General features: G+C 42.6%; 1 protein-coding gene across 1 annotated transcript in view; it reads left to right on the forward strand.

The window, feature by feature from the left end:
* The window catches only part of LOC138762090 (NADPH oxidase activator 1-like), an 83,209-nt gene that overhangs the window by 38,784 nt on the left and 25,360 nt on the right, over positions 1-19,065 (forward strand). The window contains exon 7 of the mRNA XM_069935375.1: positions 3,205-3,309. Within this exon, the coding sequence (XP_069791476.1) occupies positions 3,205-3,309 (105 nt within the window). The remainder of the gene's footprint in view (positions 1-3,204; positions 3,310-19,065) is intronic.

Below are 19,065 nucleotides of genomic sequence, written 5' to 3' on the forward strand. Positions count from 1 at the left end.
TAAAGAGGAGGAAGTGCTTGCTGTCTGAAAGCAAATCAGGATGGATAAATCCCCAGGGCCTGACAGGATATTCCCTTGGACCTTGAGGCAGGCTAGTGTAGAAATTGCAGGGGTTCTGGCAGAAATATTTCAAATGTCCTTAGCCATAGGTGTGGTGCTGGAAAATATAGACTGGTGAGCCTGGCATCAGTCATAGGTAAATTATTGGAAGGTATTCCAGGGGATCGGATATACAATTATTTGGATAGCCAGGGATTGATTATTGTTAATGAACATGCTTCTCAGACTGTAACCAATCTTAGAGTTTTTTGAGATTACCAGGAAAGTTGAAGAAGGAAAGACTATGAATGTTGTCTACATGGACTTTAGTAAGATCTTTGACAAAGTCCCACATGGGAGGTTAGTCAGGAAAGTTGAGATGCTAGGTATTCATGGTAAAGAACTGAACTGGGTTTGACCATTTCTGGATGGGAGAAGCTAGAGAGTAGTGGTGGATGATTGCTGGAACAATTATTGTTTGTCATCTAAAGTATATCAACTATCTGGATGATAATGCGGTAAATTGGATCAGCAAGTCTGCAGATGACACAAAGGTTGGAGGTGTAGTGGACAGTGAAGAAGGTTTTCAAAGCTTGGAGAGGGATCTGGACCAGCTGAAAAAATGAGCTGAAAAATTGCAGATGGAATTTATTGCAGACAAATGTGAGATGTTTCATTTTGGAAGGACAAACCAAGAAAAGACATACACAGTACATAGGGTGCTGAGGAGTGCAGTAGAACAGTGGGATCTGGGAATACAGATACATAATTCCCTGAAAGTGGTGTCGCAGATAGATAGGGTTCTCAAGAGAGCTTTTGACAAATTGGCCTCTGTAAATCAAAATATTGAGTATAGAAGTTGGGATGTTATGATAAAGTTGTCTAAGACATTGGTGAGGCCAAATTTGTAGTATTGTGTGCCATTTTGGTCACCTAACTAAGGAAAGATATCAATAAGATAGAAAGGATGCAGAGAATATTTACTTGAATTTTGCCTGAGCTTCAGGAACTGGGGGAAGGTTAAACAGATTAGGGCTCTATTTTCTGGAGCATAGAAGAATGAGAGGAGATTTGGTGGAGAGTACAAAATTATGAAGGGATAGACCAAGTAAATGCAAGTAGGCTTTTCTATTGAGGTTAGGTGAGATACAAACTAGAGGACATGTGCTAAGGGAGAAAAGGGAAAAGTTTAGGGGATACATTTGGGGGAACGTTTCACACAGAGAGTGGTGGGGGTGTGGAATGAGCTGCCAGCTGAAGTGGTGAATGCGAGCTCAGTTATAATATTTAAGAAGAATTTGGGCAGGTACATGGATGGGAGAAGTATGAAGGGCTATGGACTGAGTGCAGGTCAGTGGATTAGGCAAAAACAAATGTTCTGTACAGATTAGAAGGGCTGTGCTGTCACATTATAGCTGGTACAGTGAGAAGAGTTCACTCTGCAAACAATCCACCAAGTCAACTCTGATGTGCACATGGCAGTACAAAGTACTTCTGATCCTGAATTAATGGAAAATAATGGGAGCAAGTGATCTTAGCAGATTAAGTGTAAGATAGTGGGGAAAAGGTCTGTATCACAAGATATAGGAGCAGAAGTAAGCCCATTGAATCTGCCACGCCATTCTAATCAAGAGATGATCCATCCTCCCACTCAGCCCCACTTCCTGGCGTTCTCCCTGTAACTCTTGATGCCCGGACTAATCAAAAACTTGCCAATCTCTACAAATACACCTAATGACCACACATCCTCAGCCGCCTGTGGCAACAAGTTCCACAGGCACACAACCCACTGACTAAAGAAAATTTTACGCCTCTATTATAAGTTTATGCCCTTTTATCCTAAAGTGTTTCCCTCTTGTCCTAGAATTCCCTACTATGGGAAATATCCTTGCCACATCAACTCTGTCCAGGCCTTTCAGTATTTGAAATGCCTCAATGAGATCCATCTTTATCCTTCTGTACTCCAATAAATACAGTCTAAGAACCGACAATTGTTCTTCATATGCTAATCCTTTCATTCTTGCTCTCATTCTAGTAAATCTTCTCTGAACCCTTTCCAACCCCAGCACATCTTTTCTCAAATAAGGTGGCCAATGCTGTACACAGTGCCTTAAATGAGGTCTCACCTGTGCTTTATAGCCTCAACATTACATCCCTACTCTTATGGTTTTTGCTGTTCGTCTAGAAATGAATGCCAACATTGCATTTGCCTTCTTCACCACTGACTCAACCTAAAGGTTAATTTTTAGGGTGTCCAGCATGAAGATTCCCCAAATCCCTTTGAAACTTGGAATTTTGAATTTTCTCCCCATCTATACAATAGTCCGCCTATCTACTTCTTATTCCAAAGGGCATGACCATACATTTTCCAACATTGTATTTCATTTCCCACTTCTTTGCCCATTCTCCTAATCTATCCAAGTCTATCTGCAGCCTTTCGGTATCCTCAGTACCATTATTGTTTGTCATCTACAGTATATCAGTGATCTGGATGATAATGCGGTAAATTGGATCAGCAGGTTTGCAGATGACACTGATTGGATTTGAAATCGTCTTCAAATTTAGCCACAAAGCCATCTATTTCATAATCCAAAGCATTTATATGCAACGTAAAAAGAAGCGGCCCTGACACGCGCCCCTGTTGAACACCACTGGTAACCGTGAGCCAACCAGATCCATTTATTCCTACTCTCTGTTTCCTACCAATCAGCCAATGCTTTAATTATACTCGTATCCTTCCAGTAATTCCATGGGCTCTCATCTTATTTAACAAACTTATGTGTGGAACCTTGCGGAATGCCTTTTGTAAATCCAAATGCACAATATCCCCTGTCTATCCTAGTCCTGATCTCTTAAGAAAATTGCAATAGGTTTGTTAGGAATGATTTTCCTTTAATGAAACCAAGCTGACTTGGGCCTATCTTTTCATGCACCTCCAGGTATTCTGTAACCATGTCCCTGACAATCGACTACAATAGCTTCCCAACCACTGACGTCAAGCTAATAGGTCTATAATTTCCTTTCTGCTGCCTTGCTCCTTTCTTAAACAGCATGTCAGAGTGTGTGCAGCTAACTTCATGTATGGGGCAATAGTGAAGGATTTGATAGCTTTCAACAAATTAGAAAGTCTACGGCCTGCAAAGTATCCTGCTGTGTCTTTTCCAGGTTCTTGGCTCTACTGAAAGAAGTATGGCTCCCCATACATTGCCCAGCACACCAGCAGAAACCATAGCACCAATAACTCCTGCAACAGTAGCTGAACCAAGGAAGGTAATAAAGGATGACATTCAATTACTAATCTGGCTAAGACTTGCTATTTAAGAGTCAACAGCTATCAGTAATGCAGCTCAGTGCTGAGGCATGGATTCAGGACTGCAGCCTTGATCAGTGGTTCTGATCAGAAAGATTGACTGACCATTTCTACACATGGATACTGCGTGAATTCTTGTAACTTCTCATAGTTTTCTCAAGATTCCAGCATCTGTCGTTTTTGTGTTCTCCTAAGAGTTTTGTAGTTTTCAATGAGAACTCCTCTCATTCTAATAAACCCGAGAAAATATAGACTGATTTGCATAATCTCTCTGAATAGAATAAACCTGCTGTCCCAGGAATCAGTTTGTTCCCTTAATTGTCAATATATCCTACCTAAGATAGGGAGTCCAGAACTATGCACAATATTCCAGTTATTGTCCAAATAATTGGACCAAAATGCCTTTATTCTTTCACTGCAATCCTCCATTGATAAAGACAACCAAACATGATTTATGTAAAAGGACACCTCGGTCCCTCTGAACAACTGCCCATTTAATAAAATCCACCCTCCATTTTCCCTTCCCACATGAAATTCTATCAGCCATGTCCTTTTCCATTCACTTATCACTCAAAGACTGCATTCCCGTCACACACACTGCCACCCAGCTTTGCAGCACAGGCACACTTGGATTTATTCCATTTGATTCTCTTATCCATTGATACAGGTTATAAATACCTGGGTCCAAAGCACTGAACTTTGTGATCCACTTTCCAGGAAGAAAATGGTCCATTTGTTTAACTGCAGAAGTTTAGCCGAGCAAGACAATTGCAGTGGGCATCCTTGATTTAATTTGCAATTTGAAAAGTATTCATTCTGATCCCTTACCCTGATCTCTCAGTGATCTTACTTTGAGTAAAAGCAATTGGATGGTAACATTTGTTATCAGTAAAATAGAATATACTTGCACAAGACTCATCCATGGAAAGAGGAACAGTTACTGTTGTAGTTTGATGACATTTCATCCACTGTGGCCAGTTCTGATACAAACTGGAAGCACTGCTTATCTGAGATTCTTGAAACCAATGTTATGTCCTGGACATAGAAATGGAAATCTATAGCACAGAATAGGCACTTCGGCCCACAGTGTTGTGGTGACCTAATAACCTACTCTATTTGCTTGGAATTTCCCTATTGCATAACACTTCATTTTTCTCAGTTCCATCTACCCATGATAAGTTTCTTAAAAGATCCTATTGTACGTGCCTCCACCACCATTGCCAGCAGTGCATTCCATACACCTACCACTCTCTGTGAAACCTCCCCTGTACCTTTCCAAAGCACCTTTAAATGATGCCCCCTTGCTTTATCAATTTCAGACTGTGGGGGGAGGGGGGGAAGCCTCTGGCTATCCATGCGATCAATGCCTCTCATCATCTTGTACACCTGGATCAGGTCACCCTTCATCCTCTGTCACTCAAAGGTGAAAAGACCAAGTCACTCAACCTATCCTCATAAGGCATGCTCTCCAATGCAGGCAGCATCCTTGTAAATCTCTGCTCCCTCTCTATAGCATCCACATATTTCCTGGAGGAGCTGAACCAGAGCTGAACACAATATTCCAAGTGGGTCTAACCAAGGCTTTATGTAGCTGTAACATTACCTCATGGCTCTTGAACATGATCCCACAGGAAACAAAGGACAACACACCATATACTTCCTTAACAACACTATCAACCTATGCAGAAGCTAGAAGTGTCTTATGGACACAGTCCCCAAGATTTCTCATTTCATCCACATTCCTCAGAGTCCTCCTTTTAACATTGTACTCTGCCTTCCAATTTGACCAACTGAAATGAACCACCACACTTTTCTGGGGTAAACTCCATCTGCCTCTTATCTGTCCAGCTCCGCATCCTATCACTGTCTCTTTGTATCCTCTGGCAACCCTCCAGACTATCCACCACACCACCCACTTTAGTGTCATCTGCAAATTTATTATATCACTTCCACTCCCTCATCCAGGCCATTTATAAAAATCACAAAAGGAGGGGTCCCAGAATAGATCCCTGCAGAACACCACTGGTCACTGATCTCCATGCAGAATATGAACCATCCAGCACTACTCTCTGATTTCTGTGGAAAAACCAATTCTGTATCCACAAAGCATGGTCCTCTTGGATACAATAGCTCTTTACCTTGCATGGGTGCCTTATCAAATGTCTTACTGAAATCCATATACACAATATATACAATATCCACTGCTCTACCCTCATCAATGTTCTTTATTACATCCTCAAAGAATTCAATCAGGATCATGAGACAATACCTTCCCTTGATTATCTCTAATCAGATTGTGCCTCTCCAAATGTTTGTAAATCCTGTCTCTCAGGATCTTCTCCAACAGCTTGCCAACCACTGAAGTAAGATTCACTGGTCTATAATTTCCTGGGTTATCTCTACTCCCTTTCTTGAGCTGGGGAACAACATTTGAAACCTTCCAATCCTCCCATGCTTCTCCTGTCACCAGTGACGATGCGAAAATCTTTGCCAATGGCTCAGCAATCTCCTCCCTAGCTTTCTACAGTAGCCTTGGGTAAATCCTGTCTGGTCTTGGTGGCTTATCTAACTTCATGCTTAATTCTGGAGGCTTTAATAGAATGTCAGTTGTCATGGCATTAAGTCATTCGAGGCAACCTTGAGGAGGACTTCAAAGAATGTATCCGCGATAGTTTTCTTGAACAACATGTTATGAAACCCGCAAGGGAGCAGGCTATCTTTGATTAGGTTCTGTATAATGAGACAGGCAAAATTAATGCTTTCATAGTTGGGATCCTCTTTGTGAGAGTACAGTTATCTAATACAGATGGAAAGTGAGAAAATAAGATTCAAAGGAGTGTATTATCCCTGAACAAAGGAGACTAGCATGGCACGGTTAGCGTAGCGATTATGTAACAGCACCATTGATTAGGACCGGGGTTTGAATCCCACGCTGTCTGTGAGGAGTTTGTACGTTCTCCCCGTGTCTGCGTGGATTTCCTCCAGGTCATCCGGTTTCCTCTCACCCTCCAAAACGTACTGGGGGTTGTAGGTCAATTGGGTGTAATTGGGCGGCACAGGCTCGTGGGCCAAAAGGGCCTGTTACCGTTCTGTAGGTCTAAATCTAAATCTAAAAAAAATCTAAATCTATAGGAGGAGATGGCTAACAGATGCTATAAGATAGGTCTGTTGAGAAATAATGGAGGATTTTCAAAGACATTTTTCACAATGTTCAACATAATTATATTTGTTAAAAACAACAGGAAAGATAGAGATCGATAACTGAGGAAATAACAGAAGGCAACAAATGAAAAGTTAATCCATTCGAAGTGGCCAAGAATGGTTAGAAATAAGGGAGGTCACGTGATGTGGAGGGAGTAGGAGGTGGAATCTTGGAGCACCCAAGCCAAGATGAAAATTAGCAAAGGAAAACTTCCAAAGAATTGCCCGAATACCATGAGAAGACTTGGGAAATCGTGCAGAATATAAAAATGACAAAAAAAGGGAAGTCCGTGTCAAAAATAGGAAAGAAGAGCCTTTGAAGCCGGGACCTGGTGTGGAGGTGCCTTGTGGTAAAGAAAATGATGGGAGCCACATCAAGGCCCCGCTCAAAGAGCATCCCCTGGAAGGGGATCCAGTCTCTCACCACCCCCCCCCCCCCCCACAGCACGAGCATTGGAGCGAGCGGTCTGGTGGAGCATGGGAGCGGAGCGGCAGTCCCGGGAGGTGTGAAGACCATGTGTCAGGGGAGTGGAGCATCGTGAACAGGGGCACGAGTCGGCACGTAAAGAGGTTGGGGGTTGCCGCTACCGGTTCCAACCGTGAGGGAAGCGGCACTTACCCGAGTCCTGATGGAAGGTCTGTCCCCAAGCCAAGGGGAGTGGCAAGTCGGGAGGTGTCGGGCGCGACCTGGAGGTGTTTTGGTGGCAGATCTGGCCGCAGGATGGATGAGATGGCTTGAAGCAATTTCGGGGTGACTGCAAACAGGAGCTGCAGCGGAGGGTCCAGTGCTGGATCTTTGGAGAAGACAGCAGCATCAGTGACAGTGAGGAGGTTGGGGACTGAGGGGGGGCCCTGGGTAGCAATGACCCTGGAGAGTGGAGTCTGTGAGGAGCCTTAGGGCTCAAGAGGAGAGCCTCAGTGAGGCAAAACACACAGGGAGGCTCAGAGCCTTCCCTGTGTGATGTTATGCAGGCACTTACTCTCATGGAGAGCAGGCTATCTTTGGCCATGGATAAAAGGGCTGAGGTTATGGGTAAAAAGTTGGATAAGGTACAGGGGGCCCTCACAGGATTAATGATATCAGAAGTGGAGGAGAGAGTGGAGATAACAGAGGACACAATTAATAGCATGGGAAGGAAAATTGACTCTTTAATGAAAGAAAGGGATCAGATATGGGGAAAGGTAGATCCCCTGGAAAATTTCAGCATGAAAAAACAACATCAAAATAGTGGGGTTGAAGGAGGGGGCTGAGGGTCAGAACCCCTATAAGCTTTTTAAAAACATGGATCCCCAAGGTGCTGGGCGGAGGGGTGATGGGAGTAGGGTGGAGGTTGAAAGGGTGCACAAGTCCCTCCTCCCGAAGCCGGGTCTGGGTCAGAGACCATGCTCTGTCTTGGTAAAATTATTATGATAACAGGATAGGGAGGAGATACTGAGGGCAGCGGCAAATGGGGCGAAACAGAGAAGGGGACCGATGGAGATAGACGGGAACAAGATCTTTTTCTATCCCGATATCAGTGCGGTGCTCTAAAAGGCAAGGAAGGCACTGGAGCCAGCGAAAAGGACAATTAAACAGAAGGGCCATGAGTGCGTATTGAGGTGCCCGGCCACTCTGAAAGTGATTTTGCTGGGGGGGGGGGGCGGGGAGAGGAAATTTGTTACAGATCCCAAGAAAGCGCGGCAAATGGCAGAAGATTTACCCACACTTGCCAAACCGAAAAAACAACTAATTTGCAGAAATATATGGGCCTCCTTGTGAATTGTAAGATACTCGGGTGTTTTTAAATGAAAAGACGGCTTGAGAAAAGAAGTCAAATGGAAGTAAACATCATAACTAATTTTTATTTGCTTGGGAGTGTGAGAGGAGGGAGGAGATGAAAGGTGCAAACTGCACAACCTATTGTTGGGGGGGGGTGGTGGGAAATGGAAGATTGTCACTGACCAAGGTGGGGATGGATATGGTATGAAGAAGTGGCTGTTGTGGGAGGATAATAGGGGATTGAACGAGTGAATGGGTGTGTGGTGTTTCTCTTTCTTTTCCAGGGCTTGTCGCAGCTTGGATGGAGCGGAGCAAAGGGCGGATGATAAGAGATTGGGGATGCCGGGAGGGGAGTGTTGGCAGAGGGGGAGAAGCATTTGGGGAGGAACCCAGGGGTGATGGCTAAGAATGTAAAGTTTGCTACTTTTAATGTCAATGGCTTAAATGGTACAGTGAAGTGGAAAATGGTTTTGGCACACATTTAAAAACATTGGGATAGATCTGGCCTTCATTCAAGAGACGCGTTTAACTGAGTGGGAACATCAAAAGCTAACAAGTGGGTGGGTCAGGTCATATCTTCTTTGTTCAACTCAATGGCAAGGGGAGTGGCAATTCTAGTGAGGAAGAGTGTTCCAGTGCAGGTGAAGAAGGTGATTACTGATAAAATGGGAAGATTCATCATGATGAACCGTCAGATATATTCAGAATCCTGGACCCTAATGAATGTGTATGTCCCCAACTATGATGATGAAAAATTTATACAGGACTTTTCCCTAAATTTGGCAGAGGGGAATGAAAATATTCTAATAGGGGGCGACTTTAATCTATGGATCCTGGGCCGGATAAATCCACAAAACAGATAACTAGGACCAGGGTGGCGAAAGCCATCATTGACTGTATGAGGGAGCTAAATTTGATAGATGTGTGGCGGAGAAAGTATTCAAGAGAGAGGGACTACTTGTTTTACTCGAAGCAACATGACTCCTACTCTAGAATAGATTTTTTTCTGGCTTCAGCCCATTTGGAAAGTAGGATCATGGAAGCCGAGTATAGGGCAAGGCTTCTCTCAGACCAGTTTTGACTATAGATGTGCCAGATAAGCAAGGCTTATCACTTTGTTGTTGAAAAAGCTGGAGTTCAATAGTTTTATAAGAACTCAAACAGCCCTGTTCTGTGAGAATAACTGCCCCTCTAAATTTCTTCTGTGGGACACCCTTAAGGCATACCTGAGGGGCCAGATAATTGGGTGTACAAACACAGTTAAGAAAAATTATATGAGGGAGATAGAGGAATTGGAAAAGGATATTACCCAATTAGAGAAGGATTTTCAGGAATCAGGTCTGGAGGACCATTATAGAGCTCTCACAAACAAGAATTTGTAATATAATATGTTTTAGACGTATAGTGTGGAGAAGGCCATTATGAAGTCAAGACAAAAGTATTACAAGTTGGGGAAGAGAGCTCACAAGGTCCTCGCTTGGCAGTTGAGGGCAGAACAAGCCTCTAGAACAATTAATGCAATACAAATGGGGAATGGCCAGGTCTCGTATAAACCAAAGGAAATTAATGAGACCTTCAGGGAATTCTATGAATGATTGTATAAATCTGAATTGACTGGGGATCCCAATCAAATGGATGAGTTCCTGGCCAGATTAGATCTTCCATACCTGAATCCAGAGGAACAGGTGGGATTAGATCTTCCTTTTACAGAGAAAGAGCTAGGAAAATCATTGAGTGCGCTACAAGTAGGCAAGTCTCCGGGGGAGGATGGATTCCTGCCTGAGTTCGATTGAGATTTTAAGAACTTATTTTAATGCCTCTGTATATGGAGGTGATAGATCAGGCTAAGGAACATGGACCCTCCCAGAATCTTTCACAATGGCAATTGTTATGACGATTTTGAAGGAGGATAAAGATCCACTCATGCCCTCTTCTTGTAGGCCAATTTCCCTGCTGAATACTGATTACAAGATCCTAGCCAAAGCCCTGGCAAACAGATTGGCATTGCATTTGCTGAAATTGATAAACAAAGACCAGGCGGGCTTTGTGCAGGAGAGACAAGTAGCAGACAATTTTGGCTGACTGTTGAGTGAAATGTATCTGGCACAGTCAGGAAATGAGAGGGGATTGGCCATTTCCTTGGATGCAGAGAAGGCTTTTAACAGACTGGAGTGGGAATTTTTATTTAAGGCACTGGAGAAGGTGGGGTTGGGACCAACTTTTCAAAATTGGATCAGGACCATGCACCCAAGGTGAAAGTTGTAACCAATGGGCAGGTCTCTTCACCCTTCCCACTTACTACGTCTAGTAGACAAGGGTGCCCACTGTCTCTGGCTCACTTTGTGCTGGCAATGGAACCTCTGGCAAAGGCCATTTATCAGAATTCAGACATTAGAGTGGGCCAGGTGGAGCACAAGATTAACTTATTCACTGATGACGTACTGTTATATCTGACACACCCTGCGACTTCTCTGCCTTGACTCCATGTGGTTCTGGAGGACTATGGGAAACTTTCTGGATACAAGATCATTTGGGAAAAGAATGAGTTGATGCCACTCACTCAGGGTAATTATAGTCAATTTAAAGAAAATAGTAATTTAAAGTGGCCACAGGAGGGGATCAAATACCTAGAAGTTAATATTGATGGTAACTTGAATAATCTATACGTTAAACTACACCCCTTTGCTGGAGAGAGTCGAGGAGGACGTAAACAGGTGGATGACCCTGCTCATAACATTAGTGGGCAGGGTTAACTGCATCAAAATGAATGTGTTGCCAAGATTTCAGGATTTTTTTCAAACAGTGCCTGTGCCGTTGCCCCCGGGGTTTCTTTAAACAGCTGTTACTTAAGGTTAGAAAACTTATCTGGAGTGGTAAGGTGGCAAGGGTCTCTATGGAAAAATTAACATGGGACTATAGTCTAGGCAGATTGAGAATGCTGGACTTCAAAAGATATTATTGGGCAGCTCACTTGAGATACATCGCTTCACTCTTTCAGGGAGGAGATGTACCATCCTGGGCACAAATTGATCTGAACTTGGTGGGTGAGAAGATAGCAGAAGATTTTATTTACAAATGGGACACCAAATTGCTGTCAGGGAATAAGGGTAGCCTCATACTAAAACAAGTTATTAGTATCTGGGCCAAAATTAACCAGAATCTAAATGCTAAAGTGGAGCTGTCATCAAAAATGCCCCTTACTCATAATAAATTAATATCATTAACAGTAGGTAACAAGATCCTGGACATCTGGCACTGTAATGGCATCAGGTGCATAGAGGACTGTTACAAGCAGGGATAATTAATTTCATTTGAGCAGCTAAAATATAAATATGCTTTGGCAAATCAGACATTCCACTATCTTCAAATAAGTTCTTTTCTACGGGACGTATTGTGTCCAAGTATGGCCCTACCTTGATTCCTTGATTCAAAGGGGGAGCGGTAAGAAATTTATTTCGGCAATGTTCCAGTCGGAGGGACCCAAACCGGGCCTTCATAGGTCGAGAGAAAGATGGGAATCGGACTTGGGCATTGTAATTAATGAGAGATGTTGATCTGACCTGTGCTGGGAAAGCATGACTATGGTCATCAATGCAAGGTACAGGCAGGTGCAGTATAACAGGTCAAAACCAGAACTCTCAGACCAATGCTTCAGATGTGGCATTGCGACCAGGACGTTCATGCATGCAACCTGGTCATGTACCAAGGTGAGACCTTTTTGGGTAGATCTAGGCCAAGTCCTGGGGAAAATTATAGGCAAGCGATTCCCACAGGACCCAGAGTTTTCCTGCAATAAAGCTGTCCAAATTTCAAATCCAATTTGAGTTAATCACGTTGGCAGTGGCCAGGAAGTGCATTGTAGCGACTTGGAAGTCCGACTCTAGTCTTAGTATCGAATGATGGAACAAGAAAATGCAGAGCTGCATTCCCCTGGAGAAAAATAACATAACCTGAGAAACAAAAACAGTATCTCTCATAAAATCTGGCAGCCGTATATGCGCTACATAGGTGCATGGCGGTGATTGGTTTCCCCATTCCTTGCTGCGGCTTCCTCTCCCTCGCACTGATCCTGATCAAGGAAAGTCAGGAATGAATATCGGCCCTGAGGCCGCCCACTGAGCTGTGACTATCCCTGCCCCTTGTTATTTATTTTCCTGGTGTTAATATTTTGTTGTTGTTGGTTGAAGTGTGAGTGAGTTGTCTTGTTTTATGTGTGGGGAGGGAGGGGGGGGGGGTTGGTACAGGCATGGGCTTGTATATATAGTCAAAAAGAAAATTAATATATGTATATTGGATGTGAACTGCTATTGTTGGCACGACACTGTATATGGCTGAAAATATAAATAAAATATTCCAAAAAAAGAGTAGTTTGAAACTAGAAGTTTGGGAGAACTATAGTGCAGTAAAAACTACTAAGAAAACAATAAATATAAGAAAGATAGATTATGAAAGTAAATGAGCACAGAATGTAAAAACAGATAAAGTGGGAAATAGTGGCTAAAGTAAAACTAGGTCACTTAGAAGATAAGAAGGGGGAATTAATAATGGGAAATTCAGAAATCGCTGAGACACTGAACAATTATTTTGTGTCAGTCTTCATAGTGGAAGGCAAGGATAACATGAATTGAATCTTTACCTTTACCAAAGATTGATGTTAAGGAAGTAAAGGGAGATGAGTTCCTCTAAACATTCTCGATCAATAGACAAGACATAAAGAGGGCAAAGTAGTATGTCTAATTAAGTCTCCTAGTTCTGAAATTGACAGAAGTTATAGTAGATCCCTTTGTAGCAATTCACCAATTTCTCTGGATTCTGGGCAATTCTGACACATTGGAAGACAGCAAACGTAACCCCGTTGTTTTAAAAAAAAATGTAGTCATCCAGATAGTCGATTGGCAGAACAGACTGAATGGGCCACTAAGCCTACTTCTACTCCAACTTATGTTCTTACTGTATATTTGTAATTAGAAGGTGAAATGCTGTCCTTTGCCCTTGTGTTGGTGTAAGACACAGGTCAGAGAGGGAGTGGGATGGAAAATTAAAGTGACTGGGAAGTAGAAGCTCAGAAACACCCTTACAGACTAAAAAGTGCTGCTCTGCAACAGCCATTTTCAAGGGGACCATTTGTGGCTCCCTTCCCCCCCTCAGGGGCCACAGGATATTTAAGGGGGGGGGGCTATGGATTGAAATCATAAATATTTTTTGTATTTATATGTCATCAGTATGAGAGAAGTACGGAAGAAACCAACTGAACTTGACTGCTTCACAGGGAAGGGGTCCTAAAAATTTTGAGCAGAGTCCCAAGGGAGCCATAGGGAAAAAAAATGTTGAGAATGGCTGCTCAACAAGCTGGTTGCTGTTATATGTGGGTTGTGGAGAAGCACATGGTCTCCCTGGCTGTATGGAATATTGTAAATTGCAGGTGGTCACTTATCCTCCCTGTCTGAAACTTATTCGGAAGTCACATCACCTGTCAATCAAGGTTGGACTCTGGTCACCCATTAGAACACACCTTGCCATTGGCTCGTTTAAATGACCTAGGGTGATTATTGGCTAGGCACCTGGATCAGAACTGTATAAAATGTTACGAGCCCAAAGGACCCCAAAAACCCAGCAGTAATAGATATTCACCACAATAAATGGTTACTTAAACAAAAGTTGTTTTTAATTATCTTTAAACATGAAAACAGAATCAAACTAACTTATCACTATTAACTTAACTAACCTAACTTAACCCCCTTCTAATTCTAAGTGCACATATATGTAATGTGTGTGTAAATTTTAGAAAGTTCTTTGGTTCATAGTTCAATCTCACTTCTCATTCTTCCAAGTTCTCTGGTTGTAGGCAATTCTTATACTGTGCACAGAATTGAACATGAATAAAGTTTACCAGGCTTTGGTGCTCGAAAGGTAAATGTTTACCACTCAGAAAGGTTCTTGTAGGTTTTCACAGAGAGATGTGTTGTTCTAGGATTTCTACAATGGAGGTACCACCATTAGTCACTTCAATGTCTTGCTGATGAAACTTGCTCCATCAGGGTTCTCCAGATGATAACCTCTTTCTTTCAGGCTATCACAGAGTTCCTTTCTGTTTCCCTTATTCTAAGAGAAATATCAGACAGATAGCGCTTCCAGCCATCCGCCACTCTGGATCTTCTGTTTCAGTTTCAACAAGCTTCTCCTGGCTTGTTACAGCTTTCTGTGTCACACACAGTCAAAGACTCCCTTCTGTCTCTCTATCTGAGATTCAAACAGCCAGCAGCATGTCCTACTCTCACTTGCAAAACCCCTGACCTTCTCCAGCAAATAATAGGAATTAGCCTTTGGTCCATCTGTTGTTTTAGGTAAATAATAACCTCTCAATGACCTCTGAGTGAGAACTTTGCAGAGAGTTCAAAAGCCTTGCAAAAAGGTCCAAAACAGAAAACCTGGCTCTGGCTGTTCTTCCAAGACAATAGTCCATTCATTTCATGACATCATTTCAATTAGCACCTACTTGTGAAATCTCCATAGCATTCTCCATAGTTTCTGTAAAGTCACTGAATATGAATTCTTCAGTATTTCAAATAAGATCTGTTTTAAAGTGTATGTATGTAACCTACTCTAATTTTACCAATTTATCTCCCAAAAACATTCCCAAATATTCCATCACAATAACATCAACACATAGCACATTCTTTCTCTCTGCCTCATGGTCCAAGCCCCAGACATCGCTCCATGCTAGGTTGCTACTGTGGACATTGATGGAAGTGTCATGGGTAAGGTGTACACTACACTTGCTGAACCGTGATACTGCGATAGATCAATGCTTGCATAGAGCCACACCTGTTGGTACAGGGAACCGGGAGTGCATGTGAAACTCCCTGTCTATAGTGTGTGTACTCATGTGTGAGCATGTGTAAGTGGCTACCAGTATCGCAGTCCAACTTGGGTCCAATGTGAACGTCTATCTGGTTTAGTAAAATAGTAATTGAGTATCGTTTGATGTTCTCCCATTTGTGACATGTGTGTTCATTAAAATTGCCTGTGATTGTAACACTTGTGTCCAGACTTGTCTCTCTGTGAACCCACAGAACTTGATAATCTTCTGAACACAACAATTGGTGCTGTGAGCAGGGTTCAAAGGGTTTCGGCTGGACACACGTGGAGTACTAACCTTGTGGGAGATTGTGCTGACAAGTGTGTTTGTAAGTGTCCTGTCAGGTACATGTTATTGTGTACCTGCTCACAAATGGGGGCAGCAGGGGGAAACCCCTCAAAGAGTGAGGTGATATATCTTGACTGAGCTTCCCAATAGTATTTCTTGAAGTCTGGCATTTGTAATCAGCTCAGTCTAAAACCTCAGGACAATTTTTCTATTGAGACCCTGGCCACCTTTCCATTCCATAGAAATGTTCTTACCCATGAGAGCAAATTTTGGAAGAATCCCTGGGGCAACACCACAAGCAGTGTCTGGAAGAAGTACTGAAGCTTCGGCACCACATTCATCTTAATACAATTGACCCTGCCCACCAAGATTATTGGAAGGGACATTCACCTATTTAAGTCCTCCTTGATTCTTTCAAGCAAGGGGGTATAATTCAACTTATATAAATTATTCAAGTTGTTAACTATTCTAACTCTTAGATATTTTATCCCATTTTGTGGCCACTTTAGATAGCTGTTCTGCTGACATTGACTGTAGACCCCCTTCGTGAGTGGCATAATTTCACTCTTATTCTAATTAACTTGGTAGCCAGGGATATCCCCATAGTCCTCCAGTGTAGACCGCAGCCTGGACAATGAGTTTACTGACAATACATCATCTGCTAATAAGTTGATTTTATTTTCTTCCTGGCCTGCTCTAAAACCTTTAATGTCTTGATCCTGGAAAATGGCTTGGGCTAATGGCTCCATGGCCAATATGAACAGAGCTGGAGACAGTGGGCATCCTTGTTTACTTGATCTTGTCAGTGGGAAAACTGGAGAAATTTGTCTGTTGAACGCAACTTTAGCCTTGGGTGCATGATACAACATACTTATCCAATTTGTAAAAGATGGCCCTAACCTCAATTTTTCTCGCACTTTGAATAGAAAATCCCACTCTCGCCTGCCAAATGCCTTCTCTGCATCCAAGGCCATAGCCAGACTCCACTCATTTCTGGTTTGTGCTAGATGCACTATACTCAAGTCTGCCAGTATTGTTCACTGCCTGTCTCTTTTGTACGAAGCCTGCTTAGCCTTTGTTTATTAGTTTTGGCAAATATTTCGACAATCTATTCGCCAGGGCTTTGGCAAGTATCTTATAGTCTGTATTTAACAGTGAGATAGGTCTAAAGGAGGATGGCAATAGAGGATCTTTGCCTTTTTGAAGATTTGTCATAATGATTGCTGTTGAAAAAGATTCTGGGAGGGTATGGGTCTCCATTGCCTGTTTCACCACCTCCATATAGAGAGGTATCAGTAAATCTTTAAATTCCTTATAGAACTTAGGTGGAAACCCATCGTCCCCTGGAAACTTGTTAGTCTGCAGCGAGTTCAATGCAATGTGAAGGGAAGATCTAGGCTATCCTGTTCTTCTCGGTCCAAATTTGGAAGCTCTAATTTGGACAGGAACTCATTGACTTTATTAGACCCCCCCCCCCTCCCCCCTGTTAGCTCTGAATTCCCTGAAGGTCTCATTGATCTCTTTTGGTTTATATGTAGTCCTGCCATTCCCAGCTTGTATTGCATTGATCGTCCTTGAGGCCTGTTCTGCCCTCAATTGCCAAGAGAGGATTTTATGGGCTCTCTCCCCAACTTCATATTTGTTTTTGTTTTGACCACATTATGGTCTTTTCCATGCTATATGTTTGTAGTGTATTATATTTTATTTTCTCGTTTGCTAGAGCCTGATTTTTGATAATCCTTTTCTAAGTGAGTAATTTATTGTTCTAATTCATTCACCTTCCTCATATATTCTTTCTTCAGTGTCTTGGTGTATCCAATTATCTGGCCTCTCAAATATGCTTTGAGGGTATCCCATAGGAGGAATTTAACCGCACCAATTTAAGTGATCTCCTCTAGTCCCACTTGCCTTCACCATGCTCATAGCCCTCCAATCCCCTCATATCCATGCACCTATCCAACCTTCTCTTAAATGACAAAATTGTCCCTGCTGCAATCACCTCTTCCGGAAGGTCATTCCACTCAGCCACCACACTGAGTGAAGAAGCCCCCTCTCATGTTACTGCTAAACTTTTGCACCCTAACCCTCAACTTATGACCCCTCATTCCAATCTCACCTACCCTCAAGGGGAAGAGCCTATTCACATCTACTCTATCTATCCCCCCTCATAATTTTAAATAACTTTTGGCTCTGCCTTTTATCCTAACAAGAACATAGATTCTGCACCCTCAAATTCCCACCTTTAAAAGACCTCCAATTCTCATCTACCTCCTTCCCATAAAACAAATCAGCCCAAACCACTCCTTGCAAATCCCTTCTCATTTCTTCAAATCTGGCTTTCTCCCACTCAAAAACCTCAATCTTTGGACCAGACCTTGTGCTCTTATAAAACTAAAAAACTCCGGTTTCTTTAACAGCAAATCATTTAGATGCCATCTGTATGTCGTATCCTATTGTTATTGTGCGTGATCTGAGAGACATCTTGCTGTGTACTCAGCTTCCATGATCCTACCCTCTACATGGGCTGAAGCCAAGAAAAAGCCAGCTCTAGAATAGGAGTCATGTAGTTTTGAGTAGAAGGAATAATCCCTCTCCCTCGCATGTTTCCACCTCCAAACATCTATTAAATTCAGCTCATATAGCCAATGGTAGCCCTCGCCACCTTAGTTTTAGTTATTTTCTTTTTTTGACTTAACTAAGATGGGATCCAGACAAAAATTAAAATCTCCCCCAATCAGGATGTTCTCCTTTTCTTCTGCCAATCTTGGAAAAATGCTTCTCGTCATCAAAGTTGGGGGGGGGGTATACATTTACAAGGGTCCAGGATTCTGAATATATCTGACAGTGCACCATTACAAATCTTCCCATTTTGTCTATGGTCACATTCTGTACTCTCACCAGACCACATTTCCCTATCAAAAGTGCCACCCCCCTTGTGTGCAAACTGAATGAGGAGGATATTATCTGACCCACCCATCCCCTTTTTAGCTTTTTGTGTTCGTGCTCTGTTAAATGTATTTGTTGGATAAAGGTCAAATCCTCTCCCATTTTTTTAATGTACACCAAGACTCATTTCCTCATTACCGACTTGTTCAAACCATTAACGTTAAAACTAATGTATTTTATGCTCTTGGTCATTGCCCTGGGGGCCTCCAAATCTGTGTTCCCTCCATGCTCCACCACCCCAAGTCCGTCCTCACCCAACCTTATTTCTCCAGCTATCTGCTCCAGCCCCCCGGGCCCACAACAAACCCTGAGAACATAAAACAGAGACAAGGGCCACAAGCCCCTGAGGGATAAGTAAAAGAAGGATTTAACAAAAGAGAGAGAAAGAAAAGAGGTGAAGACAACATAAAATACTATGTCAAACTTTACCCCCTTACTCATATACTTTCCCTTCCCACATCTAATTCCCTCTAACTCTTCCTCCCCTGACCTCTGCTGACTGTACCTTCTATACCGACACCATCCCCCTCATTTCTAAAGGCTGTGCATTTTGCACCCATCTGCCACCCACACCTCTCCACTTTCACCCCCTCCCGGACCATTTCCTTTTCACAAATTCTCTCAATAATGTATTTATATATCTAACAGTTGAATCTACTATTA

The sequence above is a fragment of the Narcine bancroftii genome, chromosome 1 (genome assembly GCF_036971445.1).
Source record: "Narcine bancroftii isolate sNarBan1 chromosome 1, sNarBan1.hap1, whole genome shotgun sequence".
In the NCBI taxonomy this organism is placed as follows: Eukaryota; Metazoa; Chordata; class Chondrichthyes; order Torpediniformes; family Narcinidae; genus Narcine; species Narcine bancroftii.